Source organism: Athene noctua, chromosome 6 (genome assembly GCF_965140245.1).
Source record: "Athene noctua chromosome 6, bAthNoc1.hap1.1, whole genome shotgun sequence".
NCBI classification, from domain to species: Eukaryota; Metazoa; Chordata; class Aves; order Strigiformes; family Strigidae; genus Athene; species Athene noctua.
Window position 1 is genome coordinate 40432416 of NC_134042.1, and position 13765 is coordinate 40446180.

The window sequence follows — 13765 nt, forward strand, 5'->3', positions numbered from 1 at the left end:
GAGAAGGTAACTTCAAGGGAGTATCCTGGAAATTAAGACTTATAAATCATCATGGGCTGAAAGAAACAAATTTCAGCAATTGCATAATGCCATTTTACATGGCTAAAAATAATAAGAGTTGTGGGGGAAATGCCAGGAAAAAAAAAATCACTGGAAAACTTCACAAACATTTATGTTCAAAGAAAAGGCTTGAAGCAAGTTATCTGATGAGAGCCTAAGTGCACAGGGATGGTGCCTTCTAGCCTCCTGTTTGGCATGCCACTTGCTTCCAGCGGGTCTCTGTCATGCTTAAACAGATGATTTACGCAAAAACAGATCACGTTAGCTATGTAATATGCATTTTACTGATGTTGGGGATCAAAGGTCAGTAGATTGATCATCTCCATTCTGTATTCAAAAGTGGGCTGATGCTCCTGCTTTTCTGCTATAGTATTTGTTCCTCCACTCTACAGCTTATTCAAAACTGTAAACCACTGCTAGGTAAAACCATTATATTGTAGAAAATGAGGGTCACCCTGAAAAAGATTATCCCAGACATGATCCCTAAATGCTTTTCCTGAATAAATGTTTTTTTTAAAATGCTATTTTTCCTGCCTTCCCCTCTGAGTCTGTTACAGACTGAAAATTCAAATGTGTATATTGGTTCATGTAGGGCACATGCAATTGCCTGAAAACCTCAAAAGTATTAAATGATATTATTTTAGAATTCTTTATATTCTCCTGCACTTGCTAAGGAAAGTAAGATGACAGAAATCGCACCCCAGGTCTTCATCCCTCCTTTTGTCTGTTATCATGCTACGTGGCTTGGGCAAAGCCCTGATCACAAGGAAGGTGCCGGGAGTTTTGCCACTGATCACTCACACAGACTGCCAGGCAGCAGTGAGACTTCCCTATGGCAAGGGAGCTCAAAAGAGTAGTGTTTCCTTTACCTCAACAAAGCCTGGACCCTGTCAACTCAAAAGTATCTCCTTAACATTTTGAGGAAATACCCTTGCCGTGCTGCCTTTTAAAAGATGGAAAACTATCCTTAGTTATCAGCCTGCTGTCCTCATCTTTCTAAACAGTGTTAATGTTTTGTAATTTGATGTCATATGCTGAAATACACTCTGTTATAAAACACTGCATGTGGTGAATGTTGTTACAATCTTCTTAGAGGAGATTTAGATTCAAGCAAATTGAATCTCCTCATCCTCCTCCGTATCACACCTGAAATAGGTATGAACAAAGACAACAGAAGAACTATTTTCTCTTTCTGCCAAGGACTTCATCTGTATTCGATGTGTATAAAGTTGCCACTTCAGTGTAACTCTGTGGGGTTCCACTGCTGGACTAGACTGCTGTCTTTGCTGCAGAGCAAACCATTCGGATGACTATAATTACACCGTACTGCTGGGGGGTCCAGCCTGCGATCTTGAGCCACAACAGCAGCTTTTGAGCAGTTTGCTTGATGGGTAGCAGAGATGTGCTTGGCACAGGAGTTTCTGGATAATCTGATTTTCGACTGCTGGGGGAACTGTGTTAGCAGCTGCTGCTGAAGTTGACATTGCTGGCTCACCCCAGAAGCTGGATGTGCACCCCACTTGGCTACAACGCCCAGCAGAACCTTGTGACAGGCACTGCCATCTCCTGTACAACTCCTACACTCTTCTACTACACAAAGGGGTAAGACTACATACATTTTCCTGGCAGTGAAATTTGTTCAGGAAATTTCTGCTCTTAACACATTCTTACTACGCAGTTCCACCCAGGGACAGTTTGATAGTATTGCTAAAGCAGTCTGGTGGGAGGATGGTCCTGTTACCCCTGCCTTGGCTGCATGCTGTGGCCATTTCTCTTGTGCATTCTCTACATCGCACATGTGATATTTTCCTTTTGTCATGAGCCAGTTTAGGGAGCTGATCTGTCAGGAAATAACTCATTTTTCTAAAGGCAAGCTTTTCTGCCCCCTTAGTACCCAAACCAGGCCACCACAGGTCACTGCAGGATCACACAGACACAGTGAGGAAGGATTAATGGGGTGGAAAGTTGCACCTTTTGGCATTCAACAAGTCAACACAGTATTTTGGGGGTCCTAAAGTAAACCCATTCACCAAAATCACCTGCGTTTAAAACAAGAACTGATTAATCCAAAACCTTCTGGTTATCTAATTTCAACCACGGCCTGACAGGCTGCTAGCACAACAGGGGCACTAGCGAGCAGCAGTGTGGAAGCAGGTGCAGAAACCCATTAACACATCAGGGGAACTGTACCCTTGGTCACGCTGCAAAGCTTTGGTAGGTGGCTCACACACTCAAGAAAATGTTGGTTTCTGCTTACTCAAGGTGAGACCTGAGTGTAGCACTAACAGACCTGTAGCTCTGGAATCAGTTCTCCCTCCAAATTAAACAATATCTTCCCAGTTCAAGCCAGAGTCAGCAAGAAACGGGGGGGAAAAAAAAAAAAAAAGTGCAGAAAACCTCTTTGTCATATATGACATCCTTGTCATGTATTAGAAGGTGAGAATGCTGGAGTGGGGCAGAAGAGTCAAAGTCTGTGGCTCTGATAGTGATTTTACAGACGCATCTGCAGCATGGCATATTTTGTCTTTTAATTCTCAAAGCATTGGCTAGGTGCTTGACTTTGCGTGTTTTTTTCTGAGTCATATATATATATTTAAAAACAAACAGGAGGGAGGAAAAGAAAAACAGGTGTCATCTAAAAGTGGTGGAAGATTAAGAGGGATGTAGGTCCAGAGACAGCCAGACCCATGCGCAGACTCCAGCTTAAGGTAACTTTTCTCCAGAGATGTCACAAAGAACAAACAACTGCAAATGGAGTTTATTCACCTCTGAGTTCAGCAGTATTACATCTACCCACTTCTTACAGATGCCAGACAGGTGAGTAATTTACCACTGCACTACTGCACCTCTCTGTAGTCACTGGGTAGCTGCTTGCACGAGAAGAAATTGTCTAGCTCTTATTTCAGGGATGGATCCAAACTTCAGCAAAGTCTTTTTCATTTCCTTCACATAAAGTCCTGTTCTAACACATTAATGACATGTAGCTTAGATGACATGAGAGGTGGAACTCTTCCAAAGTACATTTAGTTTCCTGTCAGAAAGTATTGCGTGCCTTTGTGCAGGAAATTATAAAATAGAAAATAAACACGTAAATATACCATTTCAACACATCCTCTACATCAAAGCAGACCTGATGGTTTTAATTTCAGCTTTTTGAGGTTTTGTTTTTATAAGTTGCTGAATTTATTTTGTAGCTCCTGTTTATGAAAGGAACTTTAAAGGAGTTATAAATTACATTTATCAAATGAAGAAAAACGACAACTATAAAGTTCTCAAAAAGGGAAATGTGAATCCTGTATGTGCACTCGTGTGGGGACACACACAAACTTATCTATATTTAAATTGGTGACTGCTGAACCACAGACCACATGCAGAAGAGTAAAAACCACCCATAAGCAGATGTGCCACTGTAAATACCATATTTTAGGATATATTCTATGAAATCCTCAGTGCGCAGGAAGACGTAAGTTCCCACAGTTAGTAGCTGCAATATGGATTCCTAGAAAGACTGACTACCTTCACATACCTAAAAATAATCCAAGATTTGACTGGGAGGTGTGGCCCTTGTGAAGTAGAGAGAGGGTTTACCGGAGTGAAAACACATGATTTTTGAAAAAGTTCCAGCATAACACAGAAGTGAGAACAGCAGCGACACATCACTTCAAACCTCCTGAGAACCAAAGGGCTGCAGAAGAAATTCCACCCTTTCCCACGGAGTTTTGTCTAAAGACGAGTGCTGTACTTCAACCGAATGCATTGGTGCGTGGCTTGTAGAACCATGCAGAGCCACCGTTTTGCTATGAAACAGCAGCCTCAGGTTATACTTGAATTTTCCTGTGTCAGGAAAGTGTAGCAGTGGGCCGCTGGAGCAAAACACTTCGGTTCTCTGCTCTCTATCCTCAGCTGAATAGGAAACCCCAATACAAAAGTTTCCTTCAAGCTACAAAAATAAAGCAAAGTTGTTTCCAGGGAATGGAGAAAAAGTCGTTTCGAAAGTCCCTATCCAGCTACAAATACACTGTATAAAACCAAATCCTTTTTTTACCTCGGAATATCTCTCACTGATCTAGTAGAGCAAAGTTTGTTGATATTCAGGGTTGCAAACCCATCTGTTTACTCAGGCTTTTGTCTGTCAGCATAGTTTGAAGAGGTCGCTTTGAGAGATCAATTTTTTTTCCTGGGGGTTTCTTCAGAGCTACCACAATTTGTTATTGCGTCTGTTTAGAGGCTTTAATTTGTGGTTTTCAAGATTGCATAACTGCACAGAGAGGTGGTGAGAGGCCCACATGAAGAGTTCAAAATAAGTTTGACAATATAGTAAATATCTACTCAGTAATTTTCCCTGGACTGAGCACCACGGAATGCCAAAAAAAGTTATTAATCGGCTAGTGTATGAACGTGGCTTTGTGAGGACTGGAGCATACATTTCCATTCAGATGCTAAAATGCTGAATTCCCTTCACTTGCTGTTGACACCAACTACAGGCGATGCAAGGGGGGGAGGGGGGGGCACTGCAAACCAGGCGCCTGATTAGATTGCTCTAAAACAGCCTGTTAGGAACCAGATAAAGAAAAAATAAAATGAGATTTTAATTTTGCCTTTTATTCAGAGTTCTCGTAATAAGTTACATAAAAATGAAGTAAGCTGCCTAGACTCCCATGAGGAGGCTCAGCATTAATTTTTCCATTTTGCAGATGTTAGACGGGAGGCTCAGAGACATGCACAGTCACATTTGGAGAAGCGCGGGCTGCACCCAGGGGGAGTTGCAGGTCCTCAGGGTTTCTGGGAATCTGCAGCCAGAGACCTGGTGTAGGCCATGGGCAGAAATGGGGTGCTCAGGACCCATACGCACATTGAACGCTTGGGTCGTGTGTCCCCAAAGCAGGCGTCTGGGTGAGCAGCAGCTATAGCAGCAGCTCAGGGATGCGCGAGTCGGATTCGCATAGCAGAGGGCAGTGTTCAGCATTTTGGACAACCAATATCTCTTTCTGAAGAAGCTGGTGAGGAAATGATGTGCAAGCTGGGAAGCCTGCACCAGTGGAGTGGCAAGGCTGTGAGCAGAGCTGGCGTGTTTTGTCTAGGGCTGTGTCTGTACACCAAACTAGATTTCAGCTTTGTGCCTCTGGGACAGGTCTCCATCTAGTCCAGCGAGAAGGAATTTACGGGCCATAAATTCCTCCCGACTGGGTGAGGGTTGGAGGTGGCCAGCCTGCGCCCAGCTCCATGCACTGCGAGCACTTTGCTACTGACACTCAACCCGCCCCACCGAAAGCCAGCCCTTGCGTGTCCACGCTGTGGAGAGCACACGGGCCTCCCGACCGCGTCTGTGGGGTGACACTTCAGCCGCCTGTCAAAGGGCTCTGCTCGACCAACGCACGGCGAAGCTTCTGTTTGGCACTTCACTTGACAGCAGGAAAAAAAAAAAAGTGGCTGGCCCCTCCTGGGTGGCCGTAAAGGAGCGTCTGCCCTGACTTACAGCTCGCCCGGACGCTGCGGGGCCCCCGGTGAACGGGGGGAGATGGCGGGGGCAGCGCTCTCCCGCCGTCTCCACCGTCCCCGCTGCCCACCCGTCGTGTCGCCCCCCGCGGCACCGGCCGGGCCGGGCCCCAGCTCCGCGGCGCGGGACAGCGCGGTGGCGGCCGAGCTGGCGGGAGAAGCCGAGGTGACGGCGCGGGGACCGAGACGTGACGATCCCCCCGAGGATGCCGGGGCCGCCTCGACCAGGCCGGCGTCGAGCGCAGCCGAAGGGCATCTCCGCCGCGCGGCCGGGCCCCGCCTTCACAGTCCCGCCCCCCCCCGCAGCCTCCCGCCGCCCCGGGGCTCCCCCGCCGTGACCCTCCTTCCCGAGGGCCCTCGGGGGAGGCCGGTGACCGCCCCCCCCGCGACGGGAGACCGGCGGCCGGCGGGGGGTGACACCACACACACACACACACACACACCCCGGCTCGGGGCCGGGGCCGGGCGGCGGGGGCGCGGACACCTCCGGGCCGGGGGGGCGGCAGCGCCCCGCGCCTCCCCGCCCGCACCCGCCGCCGCGGCGGCTTCTCGGGCAACAGCTACCCCTAGCGGCCGAGCGCCGCCGCGCCCCTCCTCCGCCGCGGGGCAGCGCCCGCCGGCCCGCGCCCACCTGGCACCCCCGCGCGGGACCGGCGCCAACGCCGCCGGGGCCGGGGCCAGGGCCGGGCCCGGGGCCGGGGCCGGGGCGGCCGCCGCCAGGCGCGGGGGTCCCCGCGGGTCGGGGCAGCGGCCGCCTCCCGTCCCGCCGCCGCGGCGGGAAGATGCGGGAGCGGCGCATCCGCGGGTTCGAGCCCCGGGTGCCCCCGCGGCGCCGGGGCGTGTGGCGGGGCGGAGGCCGTGCCCAGGGGCGACCGGGCTGGCGGGGCGGGGAGCAGGGGAGGGGAGGCGCGGGGAGGGACGCGGCGCGGGCGGCCCGTCCCCGTCACCTGCAGGCGCTGCCGGGACGGCCCCGGCCCCCGCCGCCGCTCCGGCCCCGCGCTCGCACGGTCCGTGCGGGGCCGGGCCGGGCCGGGCCGGGCCGGGGCAGGGGCGGGCTGCGCCTGTTGCATTGTCCTTGGCGGGGCTGTTTGTGAGCGCCTGCCGCTATCTGCGGCCGGGGACCCCGGCCGTGCCCTTTCTCGGACTCTCTGCCGGTGCCTGATAGCGGCTGCTCCCTGCTCCGTTGCACGTCCCTCGCAGCTCCCGCCGGGGCTCTCTCCCCTTTTGTCTGTGTATTTTTAGGTCATTAGAGTGGAGGGGTAGGTAATCCCCAGGCTCAAGTTCCAGAGGGGCGGGTTCTGGCCGGAGGTGGAGTCACTTTTCATTTAAATCCCTGACTATAAAATGGGCTTAAAGAGAAGCGGGATCTCAGCTGTGCTGCACAGACCCCGGCAAGCCGGGTGCGTGGGGGCCCCCAGGCAGCCAGCGCCCTGCAGCACAAGCCGCTGCGATGCTCCACTCCCTTGGCGTTCACACCTTGCAGCTGCTCACCCAGGCGGCCGCCTGCATCCTCCTCTTCCCCCGCTTCCTGCTCACCGCCGTGATGCTTTGGCTCCTGGATTTTCTGTGCATTCGGAAGAAGATGCTGATGATGCCCACGGCGGAGGAGGCGGCCAGCGCCAGCGAGGGGCCGCCTCCCGACGACCCCCCGGTCTGCGTGTCCGACTCCAACCGCATGTTCACGCTGGAGTCGCTGAAAGCCGTGTGGCACGGGCAGAAGCTGGACTTCTTCAAGTCGGCACACGTGGGCTCCTTAGCCCCCAACCCCGAGGTGATCCAGCTGGACGGGCAGAAGAGGCTCCGCATCCTGGACTTCGCCCGCGGCAAGAGACCCCTCATCCTCAACTTCGGCAGCTGCACCTGACCCCCGTTCATGGCCCGCCTGAGGTCCTTCCAGCGCCTGGCCGCGCACTTCGTGGACATTGCCGACTTCCTGCTGGTGTACATCGAAGAAGCACACCCCTCCGACGGCTGGGTCAGCTCGGACGCCGCCTACAACATCCCCAAACACCAGTGCCTCCAGGACAGGCTGCGGGCAGCTCAGCTGATGCGGGAAGGGGCGCCCGATTGCCCCCTGGCCGTGGACACCATGGACAATGCTTCCAGCGCCGCCTACGGAGCCTACTTCGAGAGGCTCTACGTCATCCAGGAGGAGAAGGTGATGTACCAGGGAGGCAGAGGACCAGAGGGCTACAAGATCTCGGAGCTGAGGAGCTGGCTAGACCAGTACAAAACCCGGCTCCAGAGCCCCAGCACGGTGGTCATCCAAGTGTAAAAAGGACCTGGCAAGAAGCGGACGGGTGGAGAGGCGAGGGCAGGGCGGGAGGAGAGGTGGGGAGGGAGAAGGCGCTGCGACGCGGATAGCAGGAGCTGTCTTCCCCCGGGGACACTCGAAGGAGGCTGCTGTGCGAGCTTTCGAGCAAAATGTGCCATAGTCCTTTCTCTATTCAAATCATGTTGATTTGCCAGCCACGCTCTGTCAATACTGTATTTCCATGTGCGTTTTGTAAATAACTCTCTTCTTCCCCCCCCCCCTTTTTTTTTTTTTTTTTGAGAAGCGTTTACTATTTTTTAAGGAGGCTCTCTTCCTACGGGATCTGTTCCCAGCTGCGTGTGTGCGCGGGTGTGTGTCTGAAAAGTTGTGTACAAGTGCTCCGTGCTGCCTAGCAAGTGCTAACTGGGATTTCTAGTATTTCTTTGTGATGACCGATTTTGAAATGGGTTTCTCTAATGCCAGGAAATCGCGTCTGATGTTGTCAAGTACTAGAACTGCCAATAGCCAGAGCTGAACGGAATGTCCTATTTATGTGGGGGGGTTTTGTAAGACGTTCGTTCACCTTTTTTTTTTTAATGAATTTTTTTAAATAATAAAGGTTGAGTAAATACACGTCTAACCTTGACTGCCTCCCTCTATCTTCAGACCGCTACATTCACTTTCCCTTTTGCCTACCTCGCAGTGCCCTCCCCGCCGCCGAGCAGGAGAAGGCGAAGCGGCGGGCGGCAGAGGATGCGCTGCCGGGGGCTGGGGGGCGGCGAGCAGCTGCCGCGCCCCCCCAACCCCCCCCCCATCGCCCTGGGCTCTCGCTCGGCTGCGGCAGCAGCGCGTACCGCCCGCGACCCGGCGGAGAAGGGGGGGGACGGGACGTCCCCAGGGGCAAATCCAAACCTCCGGGTCTGCTGGGGGAAGGAGCACCTCGGTGATCCTAGAGGCCGCCCCCGAGGACTGTGCGCTCCCCCTCTGACCCCGGCGAGCCGCCCCCGAGACTGAGCCCTGGGAGGGCGAAGGTGCGGGGCCGACCGGCGCCGTGCAGGCAAGTGACTCCCGGCCAGCAAAAGAGCCGGGGGGAGCCCTCCCGGCCGGGAGAGCCGCCCCGCCGAGAACGCCCCGTCGCGGGTGCGCAGGAGGTGCCGGAGCCCGGCCGGGGGCAGCGCGACCCGCACCTGCGGCGAGCGACGGCGGCGGGGGGGCTCGGGCGGGAGGGCAGCGCCCAGCCCGGCGGTGCGAGGCTCACACACCACACCACCGCCCCCCCCGGGGGCCGGCAGCTGCTTTTCAAAGGGTGCGGGGCGCCGGAGCTCGCTCCCCCGGAGCCCGACAGGTGAAGCCAAGGGCGGAGAGCATCCCGCAAGCCCCTCAGGAGCTGTGCAAAACCGCCCAGAAACAGCGGGTCCTCCAGCACCTCCCGTTGTGCCTCTGAACGCCTGCTTGTCCTTGACAGCAGCGGGATGAGGCGCCCGGGCTGTTCAGCCCCTAAGTTTTGGGGAGGGGTTGCACCGCCCGAAGGTAAGGCGAGCCGGGGACGCGGCTCTCAGCAGCTGGGGGACAGAGTCGCGCCCGCAGGACTAAGCTCAGCCTGCGGAAAGCTGTAAGGGCGTTGTAGCCCCCGTTTTGTCCACGACAATGTTCCTCTGCCCCCGCAACGTCCCTGTCCCTCAACATCCACGGTTTGGATCAGCCCCTGTAACCGCTCCCGCCGCTACCCCGCAAGGCAAGCAGCACCGGGCGGTCTCTCACAGCTAAACCCGCCCCTGGAAATTGGGCCACTTGGGCTGAGGCGTCACAAGATCCGGCTCAGGTGCCCGCCTGGGGCTTCCCGACTCGTCCGGCCGTGCACCCGCTCTGCCGGCCCCTAAAACCCTTCAGCCCTTCACCTTGCCGCCGCCGCCGTGAGCACCGGGGCCGCACCGGCTCCGCCCGGCTCGGGCACCTCCGGTGGTGCTGGGGCCAGAGCCCGAGGTGGGCTTACTGCCCCCGGCTGCGCGTAGGGCGCTAAGCACGGAGCCCTCGGAGGGGGAACCTCCGCGAGGGAACCCCCGGCGGGGCGAGCCGCGGCGGGACATCGCCCCGCTCCTCCCGGCGTGGGCAGCGCCCGCCCAGGCGCCGGCAAGGTGTCGGTGCCCGAGCCGCGTCCAGCCACCGTCCGTGCCTCTCGCCCGGTGCACGGGCGCATCGCCTCGGGTCCCTCCCCGCGACCCCACGCGGGACGAACGAGCGCCTTTCCCCGGTGCCGGACTCCCAAGCGTCAGCAGCGGCGGCTGCCTCTTGCCTAGGGATGGCGACGCCCCGCTCCCGGTGAGCGTTGTTCCCGACGCGCAAGGAACAGAAGTCACGTTGTCACATCCAGATGGAGGGGAGAGGAGGGGATGCTGGCGCCCGCACCGGCCTCCAGGGACCAGGGGAAGGTGCCGCTCCGCTGCCGGACCCGGGCGGAGGGCGGCGGCCGGGGTACCGGAGCAACACCCCACCGGGGCCGCTCCCCGCCGGGGCACCGGGGCCGCTCCCCGCCGCTGCCCGCCGGCTCCGAGCGCAGCCCCGTCCCTGCCCCCGCCGTGTCTTTCCCAGCCCCACGTGCCGTGAAAGCCAAAGGCAGCAGCTCTCGCAAACCCCGCGCGGCGGGTCTTCCCCCGGGAGGCCGCCGTAAAGGACAGTCTCGCCCAGCCGCGGAGGGGGGGGGGGTGCCGGGGGGGGCGGGGGTGCCCCCGTGCCGCCCCGCCGCCCGCCGCCGCCGGGCGGGCCGGTATCAGCCCGCGCCGAGCCCCACGCAGGGCCGGGTCACTCGGCAGCGCTAGGCTCGGCTCCCAGAGGCGGGGGAAGAGCCGGGCCGAGCCCAGCGCACCAGCACCCGCCCGGGCCGCGGCCGGTGTCGGGGATCGTGCGGCTCCGCGCCCGCCCTCCCCGCCGGCGGCGGGTTACCCGGGGTTGCGCGGCTACAAGGGCAGCCGCTATCTACGCGATTAAGTCTTTTTTTTTTCTTTTTTTTTTTTTTTTTTCCACACAGCTTAGTTTTCCTTACTTTACAGTAAAGCCCTTCTTTGCTTTCTCACCTCGTTATCTCGTTTTCTTATCCTCTTTTGGCATGCTTTAGTTGTAATCCGAAGTTACGGGCAACCCCCGGGCACGTCCCCCCGGCCCCGCCCCCAGGACATTTTCCGGTCATATGGACAGAAATGATCACTGTCCTTACTCGGGTTTTAATAGTTACAGAAACAGCTTCGTCTTTACTTTCTGCTACTAGCAGATTTTGGTCAAAGGCTATCGGAGGTCAGGATTTTTTTTTTTTTTTTTTTCTAAATAAGTCAGCTTTCTAAAGCCACATTCCTCCTTTAAACCGAACACAGAGCTCTTATTTATCATTTTCTCTTTAATCAGCAGCAGAAGAAAAATTTGATGTGAATGCCCGGAATCCCTGAAAGAGTTCACACTTTTCCTTTGCACAAATCAAAGTTATCTGCTCCTATTATATCTTCCACTTAAAATGAATCAGAAGCCTCCATCCCACTGAGCTTTCTCGGGGATGCTTGTTTAGCACAGACGAGAACAATATGCTTTACATCTGAAGAGCCCAGGGTGTCAGAAGCCTCTCCGGCTGATACACAGAGTATTGAAATACGTCCGGTCTTTGAAACGCACTTTTACTGCCTTTCCACCTCCCTAGTGCATGACAAACAGAAGTCAGAGAGCAGCGAAGAGATTTATCAGAGTGATGATTACGTGTTCTGTCAATAATTAATTGAATTATGTCCTCGGCATAATTACACACAGTCCTCTGGCAGGGAGAGGAAAAGAAAGAAGGAAGTTGCGGTGTGGTCAGGGGGGGATCTCAGGACATGGTTCCAGTCATTAAAAATGTGATGTAACGTTGCAATCTGGTGTATTCTGAGGCACAAGTGGGGAAACACAAACGAAACCTACTACTAAAATATTGTTTGCTTTACAGCAGGGAGACAGCAAAAGCACTTGCTTTCATTAGTTGTTTTCATTACTACTTTCTGCTGGGGATTTAAAGGTCTTTCACAATCATCAGACCAGAGGTCTTACTCATTTGATCTATATAAGCTGTATGTTGTAGGTTTTGTATTGTTTAACACATACTAACTGACTAAATTTGATGTTTCTGATGCTCGAAATAAAAATTAAAATCAGTCCAGCAAAGCATCATATATCCAACACAAATCTAGAAATGACACATTCAAAGCAAATTCTTACTCTGACACTAATTTTTCCGTACTTCTTCCAGTCATAAGGGAGATCATTATATCATTATTAATTTATTATTTACTAAGAGCTGTTAGAGTGCTCTTTTGGTACACAAATGCAAGAAAACAAAGGGCTTGATTCCGTTCTCACACAAGTTTTGCACTGGTGTAACTTCAATGACTCGGGTGTAGTCACTTCAGAACCACCTGGGTGTAATTATGATCAAAATCTGGGCTATTTCACTTCCTTTGCTTTTCTAATGGTTCAAAACCTCTATTTTTCTACAGCAGGCTGCGGAAGACAGACAGCTGTTTGAATACAGAGCTCAAAAATCATACTCAAATTCCTCCTCACTGCCAGTGCCCGTGCCCTAAATCCTGACAGCACTCAGCCACAACAGCATGTTTCCTCACTGTTCTGCACCCTTCCTACAGCCCAAAAGTTGCAAACCCCATGGATACATGTTCCCTTCCACTTGCTAAGGCACATCCTTTTGCTGTCTTGAGCTTTGGATCAGGTAGCTTTTCAGTTTAAACACTTTTAAGCATCCAGCTGCCAACAGGAATTTGACACCTGCTTCCTTCTTTGCAAATCTCTCTTTTCAGGCAAATTCTTGATGATGCCTCTTGAAAAGGGCTTCATTTGTGACCTCTGCTTAATTGACGGCTCTATGTATTTCTCATCTTCTTGGCCTTCCACCTGCTTCAGCAGAGATTTTGGAAGTGATTACAGTGGGAAAGGTACTAACAGTCAACAGCCAAACCCACCCTAACTAGAACAGTAAGCACTATTCATGCCTTCCTGTGTGAATATACATTACTAGACAAGGTTAAAATCCTTCAGCTAATATGGTTTGTATAAGAAGTCTTCTCAGGATACAACATTTATGCTCACAAAAGTAAGAATCCTGCAGTCTGGTCCACGGAGTTCTCATGCCCGTCAAACATTGAAGATCAGGCCTATCTGATGTTTCCTCTTTTTTCCAAGTTAGTAGCTCCTTCCTGACTTTGCTCACGGAAACACTTGTTTACATTTCCTTTTAAGTAATAAATATCGTCCACCTTGAAAGGACCTTTATGACACAGCCAGATGAGGTAAGGTAGTTCAGTCTCCTACACATTGCTCCCCCAGTGCCCAGAACTACCCAGACACGGAGGCGATCCCTGAATGTCTGATAAGGACAACAGCTAAGAGCTGCAATTGTTACTGAAGACACTCAAGGATGAATTGGCACATGGCCCCTGGCAGAAGGGGATCCTATTATCCATTAAAGAGTAATGGGCACTATAATAAAAGATAAATTTAAATTTTACTGAAACCCCTAGCAATAAGGGTAAGGACCATGGCAAAGCTTTCTATGCCTTCTGCCCATCTTCTCCCTCTCACCTTCTTAGGCTTATAAAACAACTAGTGCTTGAGCAGTCTGCATTTGGTTGGACTTACAAGGCACACCGGGTGGGATTTTTAAGGTCATATTTCTATTTCCTTGGTGGGTCTTGCTTTTCTTGCCTGAGGAGTCAATCAGAATGTATATTCCTTGCAGTAGTCAAAATTCAGTACACTTATTAAATCCCTCCAAGTTTTCAGGCACAATTCCTCGAATGATGTGCTACTGTGGAATTTAAAGGAGGTCTCCTAGCACAGAACTTCATTTCAAGTATCTTAAACACAAAAAAAAATTGTGTTGAAACATCTTTCAGAGCTTTCTCAGAGCTCATACAACTTCATAAG

The 13765-nt window shown here is 53.4% G+C and overlaps 1 protein-coding gene across 1 annotated transcript; it reads left to right on the forward strand.

Moving 5' to 3' along the window:
- Positions 1-6614: 6614 nt before the first annotated feature.
- On the forward strand, positions 6615-8410 carry DIO3 (iodothyronine deiodinase 3). Its single transcript, XM_074909299.1, has one exon. The coding sequence runs from the start codon at positions 7007-7009 to the stop codon at positions 7829-7831; it is 825 nt and encodes a 274-aa protein (XP_074765400.1). The 5' UTR covers positions 6615-7006; the 3' UTR covers positions 7832-8410.
- Positions 8411-13765: the final 5355 nt, after the last annotated feature.